The sequence below is a fragment of the Budorcas taxicolor genome, chromosome 15 (genome assembly GCF_023091745.1).
Source record: "Budorcas taxicolor isolate Tak-1 chromosome 15, Takin1.1, whole genome shotgun sequence".
Lineage (NCBI taxonomy): Eukaryota > Metazoa > Chordata > Mammalia > Artiodactyla > Bovidae > Budorcas > Budorcas taxicolor.
This window is the reverse complement of record NC_068924.1, coordinates 62,329,914-62,352,159: the sequence shown is the minus strand read 5'-3', so window position 1 is coordinate 62,352,159 and position 22,246 is coordinate 62,329,914. Positions and strand designations below refer to the sequence as shown.

General features: G+C 46.2%; 1 protein-coding gene across 1 annotated transcript in view; it reads right to left on the bottom strand.

The window, feature by feature from the left end:
• Nucleotides 1-22,246, bottom strand: part of KIAA1549L (KIAA1549 like) — a 160,822-nt gene that overhangs the window by 19,558 nt on the left and 119,018 nt on the right. The window contains exon 18 of the mRNA XM_052652178.1: nucleotides 4,199-4,549. Within this exon, the coding sequence (XP_052508138.1) occupies nucleotides 4,199-4,549 (351 nt within the window). The remainder of the gene's footprint in view (nucleotides 1-4,198; nucleotides 4,550-22,246) is intronic.

The following is a 22,246-nucleotide window of genomic DNA, read 5'->3' as shown; positions in this document are numbered from 1 at the left end:
CATTTTACATGAATTATCATCCTATCCCCACTGCAGCTCTCTTTTCATTGCCATTCTATGGCTAAAGAGACAGGAGGCTCAGAGTTACAGTCACCGGGTAAGGTCATACAGTTGGTGAGTGCCATCCACTCTGGGTAGAGGGAGAATTTGGGGATATGGTCAATGTCTGGAATCAGAAAGGATGAGTCAATGAAACTGAAGTCAGTGTGGATCAGTGTAAGAATGGATGCAGGTAGCCCTCCCCCAAAGGACAGCCACTTCATGTGGTAAGATTAAAGTGTTTTCAACATCTCAGTGAGAAAATCCCTTCTTTCCCCATAAAGAAGAGTACCAATTTAATGGGCAATTAGTTAAGAAAACTGTAATTGTGGAAACTGTAATACGACTGTCATGGGAAAGTATTTTAAAGTACCCAATTTGTAAGGCTCAGTGAGCATTTTTCTAACTCTTTCTGAAAAAAAGGGTATGTGGATTCTCATCTGATGGGAGCATGGCCAGTGGCGGCCCCAGAGTTGCTGGCACTCTTCTGGAAGTCAGTGCTTCTTGAACACATCCAGCCAAGTTCCTGGATGGCAGAGGCAAACTCCTATTCCTGAGATCTGGGCATTGACCTTAGTCATCTATTTAACATAAACATTGTATTAAGGGGACTTCCCTGGTGGTCCAGAGGCTAACAGTTCACACTCCCAAAGCAGGGGGCCCAGTTTCAATGTTTGGTTGGGGAACTAGATCCTGTATGTTGCAATAAAGACAGCACAGCCAAATAAATAGTAAATATTCAAATAAAATCCTTTAAAACATTAAGAATTTTGCTCTGTATTCCACCTATATCTCAGAAAAATGGGATGCAAAAAAGATGTCCCACATTCACCCTATTTCCTTTACTGACTTTGCTCTCTGGGTTTGCATATCACAGGCTGAGAAAAATGACTCTAATATCAACCAGTTTTCCTTCTTATAATGTCATACTTTCCCTACATTGGCTTTTACTTAATGAAAGACCATAAAGTGAAGTTGCTCAGTCGTGTCCAACTCTGCAAACCCATAGACTGTAGCCTGCCAGGCTCCTCCGTCTATGGGATTTTCCAGGCAAGAATACTGGAGTGGGTTGCCATTTCCTTCTCCAGGGGATCTTCCTAACTCAGGGATTGAACCCAGGTCTCCCCCACTGAAGGCAGTCACTTTACCATCTGAGCCACCAGGAAAGCCCAAAGTGAAAGTCACTCAGCTGTGTCCGACTCTTTGCAACCCCATGGACTATAGAGTCCATGGAATTCTCCAGGCCAAAATACTAGAGTGGGTAGCCTTTCCTTTCTCCAGGGGATCTTCCCAACCCAGGTATCAAACCCAGGTCTCCCGCATTGCAGGTGGATTCTTTACCAGCTGAGCTACAAGGGAAGCCAATGAAAGACCATGTTGACCAGCAAACAAATATTCTGGCCCACCTGGTCATTCAGCTTCTCACTGCAGGTTTGTAAGTTAATATTAATAATAAAGCAGTTTCAGTGAGTTTAAGCAGCATGATCTGATCACCCTGGAGTGAATGGACAAAACAGAAATTCTGCACCTGCTGACCTAAAGGCAAACTCTCTCAGTGATGATGATCTCATCCAAGTACAGGTGTCCCTGCCCCAAAGGCTCAGTTTGAAATCAACTCTGGTCTTTATTTTTTTGGGCTCCAAAATCACTGCAGATGGTGATTGCAGCCATGAAATTAAAAGACACTTACTCCTTGGAAGAAAAGTTATGACCTACCTAGATAGCATATTGAAAAGCAGAGACATTACTTTGCCGACTAAGGTCCATCTAGTCAAGGCTATGGTTTTTCCTGTGTTCATGTATGGATGTGAGAGTTGGACTGTGAAGAAGGCTGAGTGCCGAAGAATTGATGCTTTTGAACTGTGGTGTTGGAGAAGACTCTTGAGAGTCCCTTGGACTGCAAGGAGATCCAACCAGTCCATTCTGAAGGAGATCAGCCCTGGGATTTCTTTGGAAGGAATGATGCTAAAGCTGAAATTCCAATACTTCAGTCACCTGATGCAAAGAGTTGACTCATTGGAAAAGACTCTGATGCTGGGAGAGATTGGGAGCAGGAGGAGAAGGAGACAACAGGATGAGATGGCTGGATGGCATCACTGACTCAATGGATGTGAGTGTGAGTGAACTCTGGGAGTTGGTAATGGACAGGGAGGCCTGGCGTGCTGCGATTCATGGGGTCGCAAGGAGTCAGACACGACTGAGCAACTGAACTGAACTGAACTGAACCTGGTCTCTCCTGATAAGAGTTTTATCAACAGGGAAAGGCTGGGCCAGAGACTGACATTCAAAGAGAAAAACTGAGGGGATTAGGAATAGTGTTAAGAGAAGACATCTCAGGGACCCAGTGAAGGAGGGAATCTGGAACAAAGAACAATAGGGAAGTTCACAACAGTGTTTAGATTAGGTGGTTACGTAGCAAAACAGCAATTTATTAACTGCCACTGTAGTGATGCTGTTGGAGGCTGGTGGCTGAAATTATCAAAAGGCTCCACAAGCTCACAGGTGTCCCGAATAGTCTACTGGATGGAGAGACAATATAACAGCAGAAGGCACGTTAAGAACATGGGCTTTGTCACCAGATGGCCTGACTTTGGGTCCTGGCTCCGCCCCTTCCTGGCTGTGTGACTTGAACAAGCTGTGAAACCTCAGTTTCAACATCTGTAAAATAGGGATAAAACTAGTAACTGTCTCAGAGGCATATAGTAAGAACTAAATAAATGAGTTACCATACATATACACTTAGATCACTACCTAGTCACAGTGTAGCACTCAATAAATGTTAGCTTTTATTATTGTTGTTCACTCGAGAAGTTGAATCCAACTCTTTGCAACTCCATGGACTATAGCATGCCAGGCTTCCCTGTCCTTCACTAGTTCCTGAAATTTGCTCAGATTCTTGTCCATCGAGTCGGTGATGCCATCCAACCATCTTATCTTCTGTCGCCCCCTTCTCTTCCTGCCTTTAATCTTTCCCAATATCAGGGTCTTTTCCAATGAGTTGGCTCTTCACATCAGGTGGCCAAAATACTGGAGCTTCAGCTTCAGCAACCGTCTTTCAAATGAACAATCAGGATTGATTTCCTTTAGGATAGACTGGTTGGATCTCCTTGCAGTCCAAGGGACTCTCAAGAATCTTCTCCAACACCACAATTTGAAACCATCAATTCTTTAGTCCTCAGCCCTGTTTATGGTCCAACTCACATCCACACATGACTACTACTGGAAAAACCATAGCTTTGACTATATGGACATTTGTCAGCAACGTGCCTTCTCTAGCTTTTATTAGATAATTACATATCACAATGATAATTTATAATGCTCTATTAATGAGTAACTTGGAGATAGGGTATGAAATATTACAAGGGTAGAATCTATATATCACATAAAGCATTGTCTATTATGGTCTGTGGCTTATAAACTATTTCTTTTTAAAAAGATTTTCTGTAGATGCTATGGTGATGAACTAATTAAATGCAAACTAATTAAAATGGTTGCTTAAATCATGGAAGCCTTTAGTCACTGGGTACTTTCTCAAATACTGAAGTACAGTTACTAGTTAGTGAGATGATCATAACAAACCTTTATGGCATTTACTGGGTGCCTGGCATCCGTCTAGTACCTCATGTTAATCTTTACAACCACCTTAGGAAGTCAGTTATTTTTCTTATCTGTTTATTTCACCTGTAGAAAATCTAAGTAACATCCCCAAGTCACAAAGCCACTGAATGCTAGAGCTGGAATTCAAAGTCAAACCACCCGCCGCCTCCAGAGCCTCTGCTTAGAACTACATGCTCCATGGCCTCCTGACATGGGGCCTTGCCCTACATTTTGACATTTAAATGAGGTCCTTGCCCTTGGGGTTGTAGAAAACCACCAGTGCACAAAGAATGAGGCCTGGCCTTCACAGGAGGGATAGAAAAGGAAATTCATTCAAAAATGTGTTTCAGCTGGACATCAGGGCTTCCCGTGCGCCTGTGCCCACAGGACTGAAAGCCTTAGGCTTGGATCAGGGATGGAGGTCAGGATGAGAGCCCAGCAAAGGTCGTCTCCAAATCCCAAGGTGGCTCATCACAAAAGTCCCCACCCTGAGACCCCGGGGGCACACCGGGGACAGGCAGATCTGATGATGACAGGCAGAGGGGAGGGACGTCTGACTTACCGGCCGGGGCAGACTGTACTGGTACACTTCTGGGCGGTAGGTCGGCACCCACTGCACCCCAGCCCTGGGCCGTGTCATGGTGCCCGGAGCACTGGTCACCACCTCGGAGTAGGGCAGGTGCTGGGCAGAGCCGTAGGCCTCTGGGTGCCGGCCCTGGCCTGCGTGGCCCGCCGACGCCAGGCTGAAGGCCTCCTCTAGCAGCATGTGCATCTGCTGCCGGACCTCATCGATGGAGGGCTGCGAGCTCAGCGTGGAGGTCTCCGAGTGGCCTTTCACCTGCCTCGACCGGCCGTAGCCTCGGGGCTCATTCACTCTGTCGATGTTCGTTTCCTCTATGATCTCAGGCTCCGTCTGTGGGACCAAACAAATGCCCAGCGATTTGTTAATGAACTTTCCTTCTATTAATGTTGTCTGTAACTTACTCTAAGATGTTCCATTTGGACAAGTGATATTAGGCATTTTTGCTAATTTATGTTATACCCTAGGTGCCCTCTCCAGGAATTCACACTACAGGGCTATTCAGCTAGTATTGTATCAGTGAGGCCATGCTCCAACTATCTGTGTGAAATGAACCTCAGTTATTGGAGCGTAAGGAATGCACTGCTGCTGCTAAGTCGCTTCAATCGTGTCCAACTCTGTGCGACCCCATAGACGGCAGCCCACCAGGCTCTGCCGTCCCTGGGATTCTCCAGGCAAGAACACTGGAGTGGGATGCCATTTCCTTTTCCAATGCATGAAGGTGAAAAGTGAAAGTGAAGTCACTGAGTCGTGTCCAACTCTCAGCGACCCCATGGACTGAAGCCTACCAGGCTCCTCCATCCATGGGATTTTCCAGGCAAGAGTACTGGAGTGGGGTGCCATCGCCTTCGCCAAAGGAATGCACCAGGCTTTGCTAATTAGCATAATGAGGATGAGAAATGGCTTCTCACTGATGACATTAACAATATCCTTTAAATCAGGGGCCCCCAACCTCCAGGATCTAACGCCTGACGATCTGAGGTGGAGCTGATGTAATAATAATAGAAATAAAGTGCACAATAAATGTAACATGCCTGAATCATCCTCCTGAAACCACCCCCCCAACCCCAGCCCCAGTCCGTGGAAAAACTGTCTTCCACAAAATCTGTCCCTGGTGCTAAAAAAGGTGAGGACCGCTACTCTAAAACCTTTCACTGATATTCTTTACCTTTATGCCTTTTAGGTAAAGGAATCCAGAACACCTTGTGGTCCACACTCAAGGGTTGGTGTTCTAGACCATAAACTAACTCTCTATATGGTCCTGTGCCCAGGGATTGAGCGAATTGCTGATTGCCTGATGCCATTTATCAGAGAGAGTAACAAAATCAGGTCTCAAAGTGTGGAGCCCTTAGAAGCTCTAGGGTCAGGGCCCAGGAGTCAGTGCCTTAACAAGCCCTCTAGGAGATTTGGATGGTTGCTCAAGTTTGAGACCCATCACTCTAGAATGTTTGCCTGCCTTCTTCCAGTGAACCTTCCACTCAGGAAGCAGTTGCAGTACCCAAATGAGCAGAGGATTGGGACTTGATCAGCTTCCAGAGCAGGCTGCCTGCCCTGTCTTATGTTTGCCAGCCTAGGAATGCTTATTCAATAAGCATTCATAACCTGCATGTGTGGCAGGTTTTGCTCTGAGATTTGCTTTTGTGATAAGATGATGGTGGGACTGTGGAGACTAGTTAATCCACATCCACTTCAACTATGCCCACAGCTACTGCTGCTGCTGCTGCTAAGTCACTTCAGTCATGTCTGACTCTGTGCAACCCCCTAGACGGGGGCCCACTGTCTCTGGGATTCTCCAGGCAAGAACACTGGAGTGGGTTGCCATTTCCTTCTCCAATGCATGAAAGTGAAAAGCGAAAGGGAAGTCGCTCAGTCGTCCCCGACTCTTAGCGACCCCATGGACTGCAGCCCACCAGGCTCCTCCATCCATGGGATTTTCCAGAAAAGAGTACTGGAGTGGGGTGCCATTGCCTTCTCCGATGCCCATGGCTACTACTATCTGCTAAAAGAACCTGAGAGTTCTGTGTGAATAGACTAGCATAGATTAGTTTGCCACCCTTCTCTTCATCCATGACACAACTGTCACCTTAGGAAAATTAGAAAATACAAATAGAGCAAGTGGAATAGGGCAGAGACGCCTCAGGGCAAAACCAAGAGATGAGGAACTGCTAAGTAATACCACCAAGTTGCTGCGCTCAGGGCAAATGCTGCCACAATGACCAGGCCTAAAAGGCCAGCCAAGAAGAGAAAAGACAGCACAGAAAAGCTGTTCCAACTGGAAGAGTTGCTTAACTTTTTGATGTTTTGGTTTCCTCGTCTGTAAAATGAGGATAATAAGACCTGCCTCAAAGGGTTTTATAAGGATTGAATAAGATGACTGAGGTAAAGAGTTTAGAACAGTAGCACATGGTAAAAACACAATAATGGCAGCTTTTATCATCGTCATAATTGTCATTATTCTTTTATTCATTCAACCACATGTTATTTATCACAAACAGAGCACTCAGATGGGCTTCCCGGTGGCACTTCTGCATGGGAAAGAACCTGCCTGCCAACGCATGAGACCTAAGAGACGTGGGTTCTATCCCTGGGTCTTGAAGATCCTGGAGGAGGGCATGGCAACCCCCTCCAGTATTCTTGCCTGAAGAATCCCACGGACAGAGGAGCCTGGCAGCCTACAGTCAATGGAGTCGCAGAGAGTCGGACACAACTGAGCAACCGAGCACACAGGCACAGAGCACTCGGATACAGAAGAATGTGCACATTAAGAAAATGTCATCAGGGGACCCATCCATTAACGGGAGCCCTTCCCTCCTTAAAACCTAGATGTGGAAGGTCAGAACTACATTATTTTTCATGTTTTAAAATTTTATTTACTTTTCTTTAGTATTAATACACACACATTAGAGAAGAAATAAAATACAGAAAGCATGAAAAAGAAATTAGACATCTCCTGTAATCTTATCACACAAAATTAGGGCTTGTATAGTTCAAGATCAAGAGACAAGATTCTCTGCCAACTTGCAAGTCTAGCTTTATCGACACACAAACAGTGAATAATTCAGAATACTATTTTTATATCAACACAAGCAAGGATAGATTTATGGAGTAGAGTGCAAAATTACCTCCGTGATAACAAACAAGAACTCAAAGACATTTCATGCCTGGGTGTATGCCCCCAGATCCTGGGCTGGAGATGCACTAGGGCTCTTATGCCTGGGGGTTCTTTAGGAAAAGGTTTGAGATCACCCTCAGGGAAATATGCTCCCTGAAGACCCCAGAGATACCTTCTAGGGTGAAAACAACCTTTTTTTTATTTGGTCATTGTTAACTTTTCATTTTTTGTATATATCTAGAGCCTGTTACACAGACTGAAGGAAGTCTGAAAGCAACTTCTGAATGACATTTTCATACAACGCTTAGAACATTCTGAATGGAACTCCAGAGCCTGAGGGACTTGAGGAGACTGTTTCACTCAAGCCCTATTTTAAGGCTGAGGAGCTGGAGGCCACAGCAGTTAAGTGACTGGCCCAATGTCTACTAGAGCAGGCAGTGGCACAGTCTTGCTCTCCCAGCTCCAGTCCCAGGCACACCGTGCTGCACCCCCTGCCTCTCACAGGTCCCTGTCAGTACTGGTTGCCATCCACACACTGCCCTTCCCCCTGACATCTCTAGTCTCCCTGATAAATAATGGGTCAGCAGCAGCAGCAGCCGCAGCCGCAGCAGCAGCAGGGCTACACTGCTCCCAGGTGGAAGATGAATGGCGCTGAGGCAGGCTATGAATCTCCCCTCCCGTCAGCTGTGCTCTGCATTTCCAGTCATACTGGTGGGTCTCTTATTATGTGAATTTATAGCTGTGCCTTCAGCAGAGCCAAAACAAACTTCTTAGCAACAACTTCCTACTCACCCATTTTCCTAGGATCCCTGGGGTGGGGCCGTACTGAATTGGGGAGGGGGTTCTCTGAGCAAGGCTTGGGGAAGACGTTATCTTTGCCAGGGAGGTAGAGATACATTCTGTAGAATCCCATGGCATCTACCCATAACACCCCAATGCAATCCACCTCTGCTCACCCCGCTCGAGTTTTCTTCTTGTGCGGGGAGGGGGGGGTCCCTTTAACTGGAGGGACTAGAGTCATAACCCAAGTATGACCTCAACAGGTTTGCACTAAAGTTCTGTGTTCCCACTGTTCTCACTTGGCTGTTTAGTCTCCTGACATCTATAGAATGGGAACAAAGTGAGCGCTCATTATGTCCTGGGATTTCCCATTTTCACATTTGATTTGCTTATTTAATCTCAAGCAAGTCTGAACGCTCTTTGAGCCCATTTTACTCATCTCTCGTGAGCTGAGAACAAGGCATTTGGCATTCAACAAAGCTTTGTGAAACTGAACCAAAATAAAAACATCTGTTTAATTAACCACAGAGTATTAATGGAAATTGAGGCTAAGATAAAGGGCCATGTTCGCCAACAAATTTCCTCCAACACTGCAGGACCACAGATAAGGTACACGAACTCCCTACGCCTCAGGCTCCTCACCTGAAAAATGGGAGCACTAACCATGGTCTGGGATGTCCCTTCTGGTTCTTACTTTGACTCTGATTTAGGTTGATTTCTTGGAGTCTGGCTGCTCTAATAGAATCCACATTCCTCCTACAATCGTGGTTCTTGGGAGAATCTGATGTCCACTCATAAGGGCAATCCCTCTTCCCTCTGTATCATCTCCCTCCCTACCTCAAAATATATGAGTAGTGATAACTTTTTTCTTTTACTTAACAGATAATCGTTGATTTCAACCCCATGATCAGCCTTGGGTTGGGAGTTGCACATATGATTAATAAGATAGTGTCATAGTCCTCAAGGAGCCCCCAGTCTACAGAAGGAGACAAGTGACACAACAATAATAATAACAGCAAATGTTTACTGACAGCTTGTGTGCCAGACACTGTTCTAAGTGCTTTATATAAATCTTACAATAATCAATGAGGCAACAACTATAGCTATTCTTATTTTATAGTTGAAAACATTATTGAGGCATTGACAGATCAAATATCTTGCCCATAATTGGTGGAGCTGCATTTTGAACCCAGAAAGTCTGATTCCAGCACCCAAGCTCTCACCCACCACATATACAAACAGATCCAATACCGTTATCACAGATGTGAGCTCTTACAGAGGGACAGGCATCTGTGACCAGGAAGACAGACTACGAAGTAATACTTGAGATAATCTACCTCATCAGACTGGGCTTCCCAGGTGGCGCTAGGGGTAAAGAACCCGCCTGCCAGTGCAGGAGGCATAAGAGATGCAGATTCAATCCCTGGGTTGGGAAGATCCCCTGGAGGAGGGCACGGCAATCTACTTTAATATTCTTGCCTGGAGAATCCCGTGGACAGAGGAGCCTTGTGGGTTACAGTCCATAGGGTCACACAGAGTCAGACATGACTGAAGCGACTTAACATGCGCACACACCTCATCGACTTCTATAAGGATGTAAAGCATCAATATGCAAATATCAAGTGTTTAGAAGACTGTCTGACACATAAGCAGACACTTTCATATTGTCTGTCTCCTCCCACAAACTGGGGGCTCCATTAGGGCTGGGTCAGTGTCTTACTTCTATATCCACAGCCCCCAATTCAGAACTCTAGCCCAAAGCTGAAACCAGTAATTGCCTCTTAAGCAAAAGAACTGAACAGAGCAGGTGCTCAGAGTTCCTCGAGGACCTGAGATGTGCCGGCCCTGTGCTAGGCTTTTCCATTTATGGTCCCTCACCAGTCCCCAAGGAGCATGTGGTTGTCCCCAATTTTCCAGGTAAGACATATGTGTCAACTGGTTTAACCTGCTCCAAGTCCTTCTCCCATTTTTGAAAATACCTTTTGCTTTTATTTGACAGAAAGGGGTGACAGGCACAAAGACAGATCTCAGTGTTGGCTGATGGTTGGCTTGGGTACAAATTTCAGTGGCATGTCTGGGACAGAGAATATATTTCTAAACCTCCTTAACTTAGGGTTTACCATACTTACTTTTCCAACCTTATAATTCTGAGAAGCACTGGGGAACTTTTTTTTTCTCAAATGATTTTTATAAATCAATCAAGATATACTTCAATAAAAATTCTAAGAATTTAATCAGGGAATGTCTGTTCATGGTAGAAAATTAGAAAACATAGATAAGCAAAAGGAAGGAAATTAAAATCCACTCTAATCCTATCACCAGAAATAACAAAATGTTAACATTGTGACCTTCGTGCGTGTCCTTGCAGCTGTTTTCTATGCATATGAAATAGAATGAAGATTATGAATGCTGGCGTATTACCAACACCCTCCCAGTTGCTCACCCATCCCACCCATCGCCCTACTCCAGTTAGCTACAAAGAATCCTGGCTTGGACCATCTCAGTTTCTCCCCTCCTCTTCTTCCAAACAGAGGCCACCACTTGGCACAAGATTCTCTGGCTTTTGTGATGGAGAACAGAAAGTACGGGAGGGCACTGAGGCAGAAGGGCAGAGGGCTGCAGGATTGTCTTAGTGGGATTTTGGGTAGCGATGCAAAAGCAGCTAGGCAGCATGCAAATGGGAAAGGAATTAAGGATATTGAAAAAGTATTACTGGACATGACAGGATAGCCTTCAGGTACAGAAGAAGTAGGGCTTTCCTGGTGACTCATGCGATAAAGAATCTGCCTGCAATCCAGGAGACTCAAGTGCAGTCCCTGGGTCAGGAAGATCCCCTGGAGAAGGGAATGGCTACCCACTCCAGTATTCTTGCCTGGAAAATTCCATGGGCAGTGCAGCCTGGCAGGCTACAGTATATGGGGTTGCAAAGAGTCAGACACAACTGAGCAACTAACACTTTTCACTTTCTTTCATAACTATTTAAAATTTACTTTTGTTGATATAATTCTTTTGACTTAGACACACTCTCAGACTAAGCCATCTGGGTCATGATTTTACACACTATAATCGCACACATATATATTTTGTAAATGTAAATAAATTAAATGTCCCATTTAATAAAAATCCTCCTACATATATGGATTTATGTATATATAAAATAGAAATATATATATTTTGAAATCTTTTTATATAACATTGTAAATAAATATCTCTGTCAATAAAAATATGGTATTTATAGGGAATAACTTTAAAAGATTTCACTGCATTCTGTTATATGCAGTTTTCAACCTATATGTAACCATCCACTCTTTTATGTAGTTTCCCAATGAAAGTGAAATCTGTATATTGTGGTTAAAATTCTGAATATAACCATGCATTTAGCCTTATGTTAAATTCCTGGAAGTAGAATTACTGAGTTAGAGAAAACTTACATATTTAAGATTTTGGATACTTATGGTATATAAGTGAGATAGGCTGAGACCCAGGACTTTTTGCTGTAGTGTCTGCACCTGGACAAAAATCTCCTCCAGCAACAAATACAAAGAAACTAAATATAAGGGACTAAAAATAACAGCATACATGTGCTGTTGGGCCAAGTGATGAACAATACGATACAAGAGGGCCACAAACCAGCTGCCACTTGTGAAGTGCCAGGAGCAAAAGCAGAGCACTGCGTGATCGCTGCACTCAGGCACCACCAAGGGGGTGAGCGGACCACCTAAGCTACGCCTCCTGCCCAACCCACCAGATCCGCCCTCCCCCTCACCCCACTAAAGGAATCAGCTCACCCTCCCACCTTGGGAGTAAGCAAGGGCACCTGTTTCTGATTTTCACTCCCTTGCTTGAGTTCCTCCACTGGCCTCTTATCAATTTCTGTCAATTAAAGATCTGCAGAGTACATCATGAGAAACGCTGGGCTGGAAGAAGCACAAGCTGGAATCGAGATTGCCGGGAGAAATATCAGTCACCTCAGATATGCAGATGACACCACCCTTATGGCAGAAAGCGAAGAGGAACTAAAAAGCCTCTTGATGAAAGTGAAAGAGGAGAGTGAAAAAGCTGGCCTAAAGCTCAACATTCAGAAGACGAAGATCATGGCATCTGGTTCCATTACTTCATGGGAAATAGATGGGGAAACAGTAGAAACAGTGTCAGACTTTATTTTGGGGGGGCTCTAAAATCACTGCAGATGGTGATTGCAGCCATGAAATTAAAAGACATTTACTCCTTGGAAGGAAAGTTATGACCAACCTAGATGGCATATTCAAAAGCAGAGACATTACTTTGCCAACAAAGGTCCGTCTAGTCAAGGCTATGGTTTTTCCAGTGGTCATGTATGGATGTGAAAGTTGGACTGTGAAGAAAGCTGAGCACCGAAGAATTGATGCTTTTGAACTGTGGTGTTGGAGAAGACTCTTGAGAGTCCCTTGGACTACCAGGAAATCCAACCAGTCCATTCTAAAGGAGATCAGTCCTGGGTGTTCATTGGAAGGACTCATGCTGAGGCTGAAACTCTAATAATCTGGCCACCTCATGTGAAGACTTGACTCATTGGAAAAGACCCTGATGCTGCGAGGGATTGGGAGCAGGAGGAGAAGGGGATGACAGAGGATGAGATGGCTGGATGGCATCACCGACTTGATGCACGTGAGTTTGAGTAGACTCGGAGTTGGTGATGGACAGGGAGGCCTGGCATGCTGCGATTCATGGGGTTGCAAGAGTCGGACGCGACTGAGCGACTGAATTGAACTGAACCCTGTGTTTGGCGAAATGTGCTCTTAGAGGTCACCTTTGGAAGTGTGATCTCTGTGTCCTCAGGGCAAAGGGGGAGGGTCTCAGGTACCCCTTACAAAGCCCTTGTCCAGCCCCATCATACTGGAGAAAGGTGCCCTTTGAGGAATCCAATTCTCTCTTTAGTGAGTACAATTCTGATCACCAATGTGTAAGTTTTTGCCCCACACAACCAATTCTTGACACCAGCTGGGTGTCCTACAGTTCAACTCAATTCAGACACTACCCGGAGAAAGCATCAGATTCCACAGGTTAAGAGCTCAGTCCCACCAGACTGCCCTCCATCCCCACTGCCCCCCCACCCCACCTCAGAGGCCAGTCCCAAGGCCAGGTTGTCACCAGTGCTTCTGATCAATGAGCTAGATAGAGAGCAGAGGTTCCAGCAACCTCCTCTTTAGGTTCAGTTAACTTCCTGGAGCAGCTCAGAAAGCTCAGAGAAACGTTTTACTTACTAGATTGCTGGCCCATCTCTAAAAGACATAAATCGAGAACAACCAGATGGAAGAGATGCATAAGGCACTAGGGGGAAGGGCAGGGAGTTTTCATACTGTCTGAGGGTGCCACTTTCCCAGAATCGCCACCTGTTCACCAACCCAGAAGCTCTCCAAACCCACTTCTTTTAGGTTTTTATGGAGGCTCCTTTGCTTAGGCTTGATTGATTAAATCACTGGCCATTGGCCATGGAACTCAATCTCCAGTTCATCCCCCCTCCCTGGCAGTAGGCATGAGGTTGGAAATCACATATTGGGCTCCACAGGCAACCAACCGCCATCCTTAGGTGCTTTCCAGGTCACCTCTTTAACATGAAGAACATTTAATGTTCCCATCACTCAGGAAATCCCAAGGGGTTTTGGAGCTAGCTCTGGGCCAGCAGCAGGGACTAAGACCAAATAATGTATTTCTTTCTTTCTTTCTTTCTTTTTTCTTTTGGCCATGCCAGGTTTCAGCTGTGGCATGTGGGATCTAGTTCCCTGACCAGGGATGGAAGTCCAGGCTCCCTGCATTGGGAGCATGGTTTCTTAATCACTGGACCACCAGGGAAGTCCCCAAATGATATATTTCTTATTATAAATCACAATATCACAGTATGTGAGAAAATTCACAGCTGGCCTGAAGTGTCTAAAGTGTTAGAATGGAAAAGAAACAGAAAAAAGAATATCCTCCTCTCTTTCATGGAATATTAGCCATAGCAACAACAGCTAATATTCACTGTGCATCTTCTATGTGTTTTATGAGCATAATGCATTTAATCCTCACGTGCGTACTAATCCTCACGCGGGTACTAAGTTGCCCCAGTTGTGTCCAACTCTTTGCGCCCATGAACTGTAGCTGCCAGTCTCTTCTGTCCTTGGGGATTCTCCCGGCAAGAATACTGGAGTGGGTTACCATGCCCTCCTCTAGGGGATCTTCCTGACCCAGGGATCAAACACACATCTTTTATGTCTCCTGCATTGGCAGGTGGGTTCTTTAGTGCCACCTGGGAAGCCCCTTCATCCTCACAACAACCCTATAAAGCAGGTACAACTTGTATGCCCATTATCCAGTTCGAGAAACTACAGCAGGTAATGAAGTAGCCTAGCTTCACACTGTGGAGAAGGCAATGGCAACCCACTCCAGTACTCTTGCCTGGAAAATCCCATGGACAGAGGAGGCTGGTAGGCTGCAGTCCATGGGGTCGCTAAGAGTCGGTCACGACTGAGTGACTTCACTTTCACTTTTCACCATCATGCCTTGGAGAAGGAAATGGCAACCCACTCCAGTGTTCTTGCCTAGAGAATCCCAGGGATGGGGGAGCCTGGTGGGCTGCCATCTATGGGGTCACACAGAGTCAGACATGACTGAAGCGACTTAGCAGCAGCAGCAGCAGCAGCAGCAGCTTCACACTGCCAGTGTTCAACTGAGCTGGACCATGAACCAAGCCTAGCTCCAGAGGCCATGAGCATAACCATTACACAGCACTGCCTGTGAACGCTGAGAGCAATACATGAGCCAGACTCATGCGTTAGTGACAAAAACCTACTAAAAAGGGACCACTGAAAGTAAACACACAAGAATGGCTTTCTGTCATGGGAAGCTATTTTGCTTTTGCTCTTAAGGTGAGTCACTACCTGCTTTTTCTTATCTTCTTAGCTTAGCTGACCCTGCAGGCAACAAGGGTTAACCCAAGCCAACACTATTCTGTAACAAAACAGGCTCTCCCCATTGCCAACTCAAATCTCCGTTTCCCTGTCCTGTGTCTTGAAAAAGCCAGACAGATTCACAAAATCCCTCTTGGTCATTCTATCTGCCTCCAAGATACAACCTTCAACAGTAGTCAGGCCTCCCCAAGCCCATGGGAAGAAGTAGTCATGGGCTCATTGCCTTGCCGATCTTTCCCTTTATGGGTGGTCAACCAAAGGTGTGTTTGTCCCACAGCTGAGACTGGAGGGACAAGTGACATGGATGATTCTCTTGGTTTTACTCCTTAAAAGGCCCAACAGTCAATATTCCTCAAGGAGCAAGTACTGGGGTGGCCTCAGCATCCATCCACTCCTCTCCCTGGGTCTCAGGCAGGGTCTCTGGGGTGGGGGTGGGGGACTAAGCCTGTCCCAGCTCTGCTGGTGACATCTGCCTGGTTTAAATCAATCAGTGGACCCCCCTCTCCCCGCCCAGCACCCCCCACCCCAGTGATACAGGGGTAGAGTGGGCATTGGACCTACTGTGGCTCAGTTAGAGTAAAAAACCCATAAACTTTCAATTCATGGCTGAGAAAGAGATAGTCTCTCTTGGGTTGGCCAACACAGCATGTAGACACAAGGCTCGAGGCTGCTGCAGGAAACGGCTATTTCCGGTGGAGAGAACCAACCTGTGTTTGAAGCCAACATATGAGGGGGCAGCACTGCATAATGCAGAGAAAAGGAACACCAGTCCGACCAGGCCTGGACTTACTCTACCTGGTACATGTCCTTCATGAGTACAGACAGTCTGAGTTGGGTTGGGCTTTCTGTTATTTTAGCCAAAGCATCCTAACTGATAACCACCATTTAGACTGAACTTCAAACAGTAACATGCATTTGTCTACGGTGTTGATAAGCCAGTCAAATCAGCTGTTTATATGGCTCTGAGCTGAATGCAAAAAAGCAAAATGGCTGTCTGGGGAGGCCTTACAAATAGCTGTGAAAAGAAGAGAAGCGAAAAGCAAAGGAGAAAAGGAAAGATAAAAGCATCTGAATGCAGAGTTCCAAAGAATAGCAAGAAGAGACAAGAAGGCCTTCCTCAGCGATCAATGCAAAGAAATAGAGGAAAACAACAGAATGGGAAAGACTAGAGATCTCTTCAAGAAAATTAGAGATACCAAAGGAACATTTCATGCAAAGATGGGCTCAATAAAGGACAGAAATGGTATGGACCTAACAGAAGCAGAAGATATTAAGAAGAGGTGGCAAGAATACACAGAAGAACTGTACAAAAAAGAGCTTCACAACCCAGATAATCACGATGGTGTAATCACTCATCTAGAGCCAGATATCCTGGAATGTGAAGTCAAGTGGGCCTTAGAAAGCATCGCTACGAACAAAGCTAGTGGAGGTGATGGAATTCCAGTTGAGCTATTTCAAATCCTGAAAGATGATGCTGTGAAAATGCTGCACTCAATATGCCAGCAAATTTGGAAAACTCAGCGGTGGCCACAGGACTGGAAAAGGTCAGTTTTCATTCCAATCCCAAAGAAAGGCAATGCCAAAGAATGCTCAAACTACCGCACAATTGCACTCATCTCACATGCTAGTAAAGTAATGCTCAAAATTCTCCAAGCCAGGCTTCAGCAATACGTGAACCGTGAACTTCTTGATGTTCATGCTGGTTTTAGAAAAGGCAGAGGAACCAGAGATCAAATTGCCAACATTCGCTGGATCATTGAAAAAGCAAGAGAGTTCCAGAAAAACATCTATTTCTGCTTTATTGACTATGCCAAAGCCTTTGACTGTGTGGATCACAATAAACCGTGGAAAATTCTGAAAGAGATGGGAATACCAGACCACCTGACCTGCCTCTTGAGAAATCTGTATGCAAGTCAGGAAGCAACAGTTAGAACTGGACATGGAACAACAGACTGGTTCCAAATAGGAAAAGGAATACGTCAAGGCTGTACATTGTCACCCTGCTTATTTAACTTATATGCAGAGTACATCATGAGAAATGCTGGACTGGAAGAAGCACAAGCTGGAATCAAGATTGCCAGGAGAAATATCAATAACCTCAGATATGCAGATGACACCACCCTTATGGCAGAAAGTGAAGAGGAACTAAAAAGCCTCTTGATGAAAGTGAAAGAGGAGAGTGAAAAAGTTGGCTTAAAGCTCAACATTCAGAAAACGAAGATCATGGCATCCGGTCCCATCACTTCATGGCAAATAGATGGGGAAACAGTGGAAACAGTGTCAGACTTTATTTTGGGGGGCTCCAAAATCACTGCAGATGGTGACTGCAGCCATGAAATTAAAAGACACTTACTCCTTGGAAGAAAAGTTATGACCAACCTAGATAGCATATTCAAAAGCAGAGACATTACTTTGCTGACTAAGGTCCGCCTAGTCAAGGCTATGGTTTTTCCAGTGGTCATGTATGGATGTGAGAGTTGGACTGTGAAGAAGGCTGAGTGCCGAAGAATTTATGCTTTTGAACTGTGGTGTTGGAGAAAACTCTTGAGAGTCCCTTGGACTGCAAGGAGATCCAACCAGTCCATTCTGAAGATCAGCCCTGGGATTTCTTTGGAGGGAATGATGCTAAAGCTGAAACTCCAGTACTTTGGCCACCTGATGCGAAGAGTTGACTCATTGGAAAAGACTCTGATGCTGGGAGGGATTGGGGGCAGGAGGAGAAGGGGACGACAGAGGATGAAAAGGCTGGATGGCATCACTGACTTGATGGCCGTGAGTCTGACTGAACTCCGGGAGTTGGTGATGGACAGGGAGGCCTGGTGTGCTGCAATACATGGGGTCGCAAAGAGTCGGACATGACTGAGTGACTGAACTGACTGAACTGAACTGAACTGAGCTAAATCTGCCCCATATTTTCAAGTCTCAGCTCCAGAGTCACTTGTGGTTGACACTTGTTTGTTCGTTTGCTCAACAAATAGAGACACACTGCATCTGATACGCGCTGGTTTGGATTCTGAGTGCTGAGGCTTCCAGGATGAATAAAACATGATTTCTGTCCTTGAGGAAGGCGGGGGTTGGGGAGTAATACAAGTAAATGCACCTGGGAGGAACAGGAATAAGGACTCTGATAAAGTGAGTCCCAGGTACTAAGTCAGACTCCAGATGCGGGGTCGAGGAAAAGATTCTCAAGGAGGCATTTAACCGAGTTCTGAAAGCACTGCCTGAATAGGCAGGTTTTTTTTTTGTTGTTTTTTTTTTGGAAGTTTTTTTTTCTTGATGTGGACCATTTTTAAAGTCTTTTTTGAACTTGTTACAACACTGCTTCTGTCTTAGGTTTATGTGAGATCCTAGCTCCCTGACCAGGGACGGAACCCATACCCTCTGCATTGGAAGGCAAAGTCTTAACCACTAGACAGCCAGGGAAGTCCCAAGAATAGGCAGTTCTTAACTGGGAACAGGCTTGCCCCCAAGGGACACTTGGCAGTGTCTGGAGGCATTTTGGGGCAGTCACAAGTGGGAGGGGCTATTGGCAGCTGGTGGGTAGAGGCCAGAGATGCTGCTGACCATCTTATAAGCACAGGACAGCCCTCCCTCCATACAAAGAATTATCCAGCCCCTAGATCAACAGAGCCAAGGTTGAGCAACTTAAGCCAGAGGGAACGGATGTTCTGAACAGAGAGAGAAGCATGGGCAAAGATGTGGAGATGTGAAACCACAGGGCAAGTCTGGGGAGGGCAGGGAGGGCTGTAGCCAACAGGTAGCTTAAGGAGTGGTGAGCATCAGCCAGAAGGGCATGTCAGGGCCAGCCAGAGCATCTGAGCCCTGAGCCGGAAGCTTAGGGTTTGAGTCTTTTTTTTTTTTTTTTAATTGGAGGCTAATTACTTTACAATATTGTAGTCATTTTTGCCATACATTGACATGAATCAGCCATCGGTGTGCATGTGTTCCCTACACTGAACCCCCTCCCACCTCCCTCCCCATAGGGTTTGAGTCTTTTTCCCAAGCCCTGAGCAGCCGTGCCGTGCTGTGCTTAGTCGCTCAGTCATGTCCAACTCGTTGTAACCCCATGGACTGTAGCCCACCAGACTCCTCTGTTCATGGGGATTCTCCAGGCAAGAAAACTGGAGTGGGTTGCCATGCCTTCCTCCAAGGGATCTTCACAACTCAGGGATCGAACCCAGGGCTGCTGCATTGCAGGCAGATTTTTTTTTTTTACCATCTGAGCCACCAGGAGAGCCCACAAATACTGGAGTGGGTAGCCTATCCCTTCTCCAGGGGATCTTCTCGACCCAGGAATCAAACCAGAGGCTCCTGCATTGGAGGTGGATTCTATACCAGTTGAGCTTCCTCAGGGAACCCTCCCTGAGGAGCTACTGAAGGATTTTAAACAAGGGCATGTATTTTAGAAGGATTCCTCTGGCAGCTGTGAGTGGGACAGACAGGAACAGACTTCCAGGAAGACTTCCTGTTCCCATCCAAGTTCACTACCCCAACATGTTGCATATGTCTCTGTGTGTCCCCTCCACTAGCCTCCAAAAGCACCTTGGGGCAAGCACTAGTTAATCCACCTTTCTCTTCTCCATAGAGCCTCACACAGGTAGTACAATGGAATCACATGTGGGGCTCAGATGCTAATACCAGCAGAGAAGGTAAAAATCATGTAGTTTAACCTTTGAAAATTCATCATCATCCACATAGTATACACGCATGGCCTGTGTGTACAATCTTATAGAAATAAGAAATAGGTCACCTATAATGCACAACACGAACAGAATATAGGCAAAAGCTAACTTTTTTTTGCAATATTTATATTTTTCCCCTTTATCTTTCAGAGACTATATTGTGGAACTGGCAGATGTTAAATGCACATATGATGCAATGGATCCAGTGCCCTTGAGAAATGTTTGCTGGAAGAACTGAAGGGGTGGCAAGTACCAACGTGGGGTTCTCATTTGTCCTCTAGCTTTGGATCCTACAGGGATTCGAGGGCTCCCGTGGGCCAAGGACCAGAGTTCAGAGGAACCAGCATGGGGTGGATGGCACTGTGCTTCTCCAGACTCGAGGGTTTCTTCCGGAGCTGATGGGCACGTCTCCAGCCCTTGGCTGTCACCTGGGTATTACCCTTGCTCTCCCCTGGCCTTAGAGAGAACAGGCAGTGCCAACTCTCTCACTAGGAACTGTCCTTGGCTAAAGTGAAATGCCTCACCCAACGACACACAAGGACTGGTCAGTACTAGAGGCCAAGAACCCAGATGCTTCTTGAAAACTTAACACAACTCTTTAGGGTTGCATGAGTTATGTGGGGAGGTCTTGTAGGTCCTATATGACATCTCGACCTTTAACTCTGTCCAATCCTGCTTCTTTCCTTCCCTCAAGGTGTCCACTCCAGAGTGTACTGGGTGCACTGACCTGCAGTAAGCAGCTGCCAGTGCAGGAGATGTACGAGACACGGGTTCAGTCTCTGGGTTGGGAAGATCCCCTGGAGGAGGACATGGCAGCCCCCTCCAGTATTCTTGCCTGGAGAATCCATGGACAGAGGAGACTCGCAAGCTATAGTCCCTAGGGTCACAAAGAGTCAGACGTGACTTAGCACACATGCACACACTGGTCAAGAGGCTAAGAGGTCTCAGAGCCCAGGAGAGGCAGGATGGGTAGGTGATGCCAAGAGCAGAAGCAGACAGCATCCAGAGCGCAGGAGACCAGAGAGAACTGGCGGGCAGATGGCACCTGAGTGCTCACTAAGCAAGGAGAGTTGTCTCCTGCCCACTGGGAACCCACCTGCATGGGAAGGAAGCCCAGCAGGGGAGGCCTGGCTCCAAGCAGGGCCACTAGGCCATCCTGAAACCTGACCTGCCGCCCCTCAAACCTGCAAACAAGAAACCACCTCCTGTTCCCCACATGCCAAAAGGCCTCCATCTCTGTAGGTTAACAAGTCTCTTTGTGGGCAGCCACCAGCCTGGAGAGGTCTAGATGACACTGAAAGGCTCCCTTCACCACCAAACACCTCCCTCTGCCTCAGCTTCAACCAGCGAGCCTGATTTCCCATCATCAGATATTTCCCTGGGATTAAAGGACTCTATTAAAACACAACGTCCTATACATTAACATGAGATAACATATCAAGCCAGGGTTGCTGCTGCTAAGTCACTTCAGTCGTGTCTGACTCTGTGCGACCCCATAGACGGCAGCCCACCAGGCTCCCCCATCCCTGGGATTCTCTAGGCAAGAACACTGGAGTGGGTTGCCATTTCCTTCTCCAAGGCATGACGGTGAAAAGTGAAAGTGAAGTCACTCAGTCGTGACCGACTCTTAGCGACCCCATGGACAGCAGCCTACTAGGCTCCTCCATCCATGGGATTTTCCAGGCAAGAGTACTGGAGTGGGGTGCCATTGCCTTCTCTGCAAGCCAGGGTTATTAACAGCTTAAACTAGTCAGCAGAGGCAAGAGAAAGAAATGAAAGGCTGAGATGGGAGACCTAGGTAAGCCAGTTCTAGGTGGGATGCCTAGGAGGTGATGGGGGTGGGGGCAGGGCCGACACAGAGCACGTGGTTCCGAGGGCAACAGCAGGGAGCTTCTGGTAAAGGACTGAATCCCCCAATTCAACCATTCGTTTCCCAGTGAAACCAGTAGATGGTTATACCCTTCACTGGGCACATCACGTGGTACCAGGGACCCTTGTGCTTCACGTTGGTCTCTGACTCTCATGCCAGATCGTAAGAGCAGGAGAGCCTCCCACTAACAACAGGCTTTACAAGTTTACTGAGAAGGCCCCAGACTCCCTCTAAGCTATCTCAGGCAGTCAGGGGCCTTCTAGATCACATTCCATTCCCCTCCAAATGGAAGCCATCAAAACAACTGCGTCAGGCCCTTAGTTGCAGCATGCAGGATCTTTTCGTTGCAGTGCATGGATTCTGTAGCTGCGGTACGCTGCTTAGCTGCTCTGCAACACATGGGATCTCAGTTTCCTGACCAGGGATTGAACCCATGTCCCCTGCATTGCAAGGCAGATTTTTAACCACTGAACCACAAGGGAAATCCCTGAAATAGTTACTTTTGTTTTGAAATATTAGGCTGACATTATCTTTTTTACCCACTTATACACTGTGAGGAATTCATTTCAATTCATGTCAAAGTTAGTCTAAAGATACAGTCTGGCCTCATTAGGACTGATCCGTTTTGGACATCTTTTTAAATCCTTTCTTCTTCTA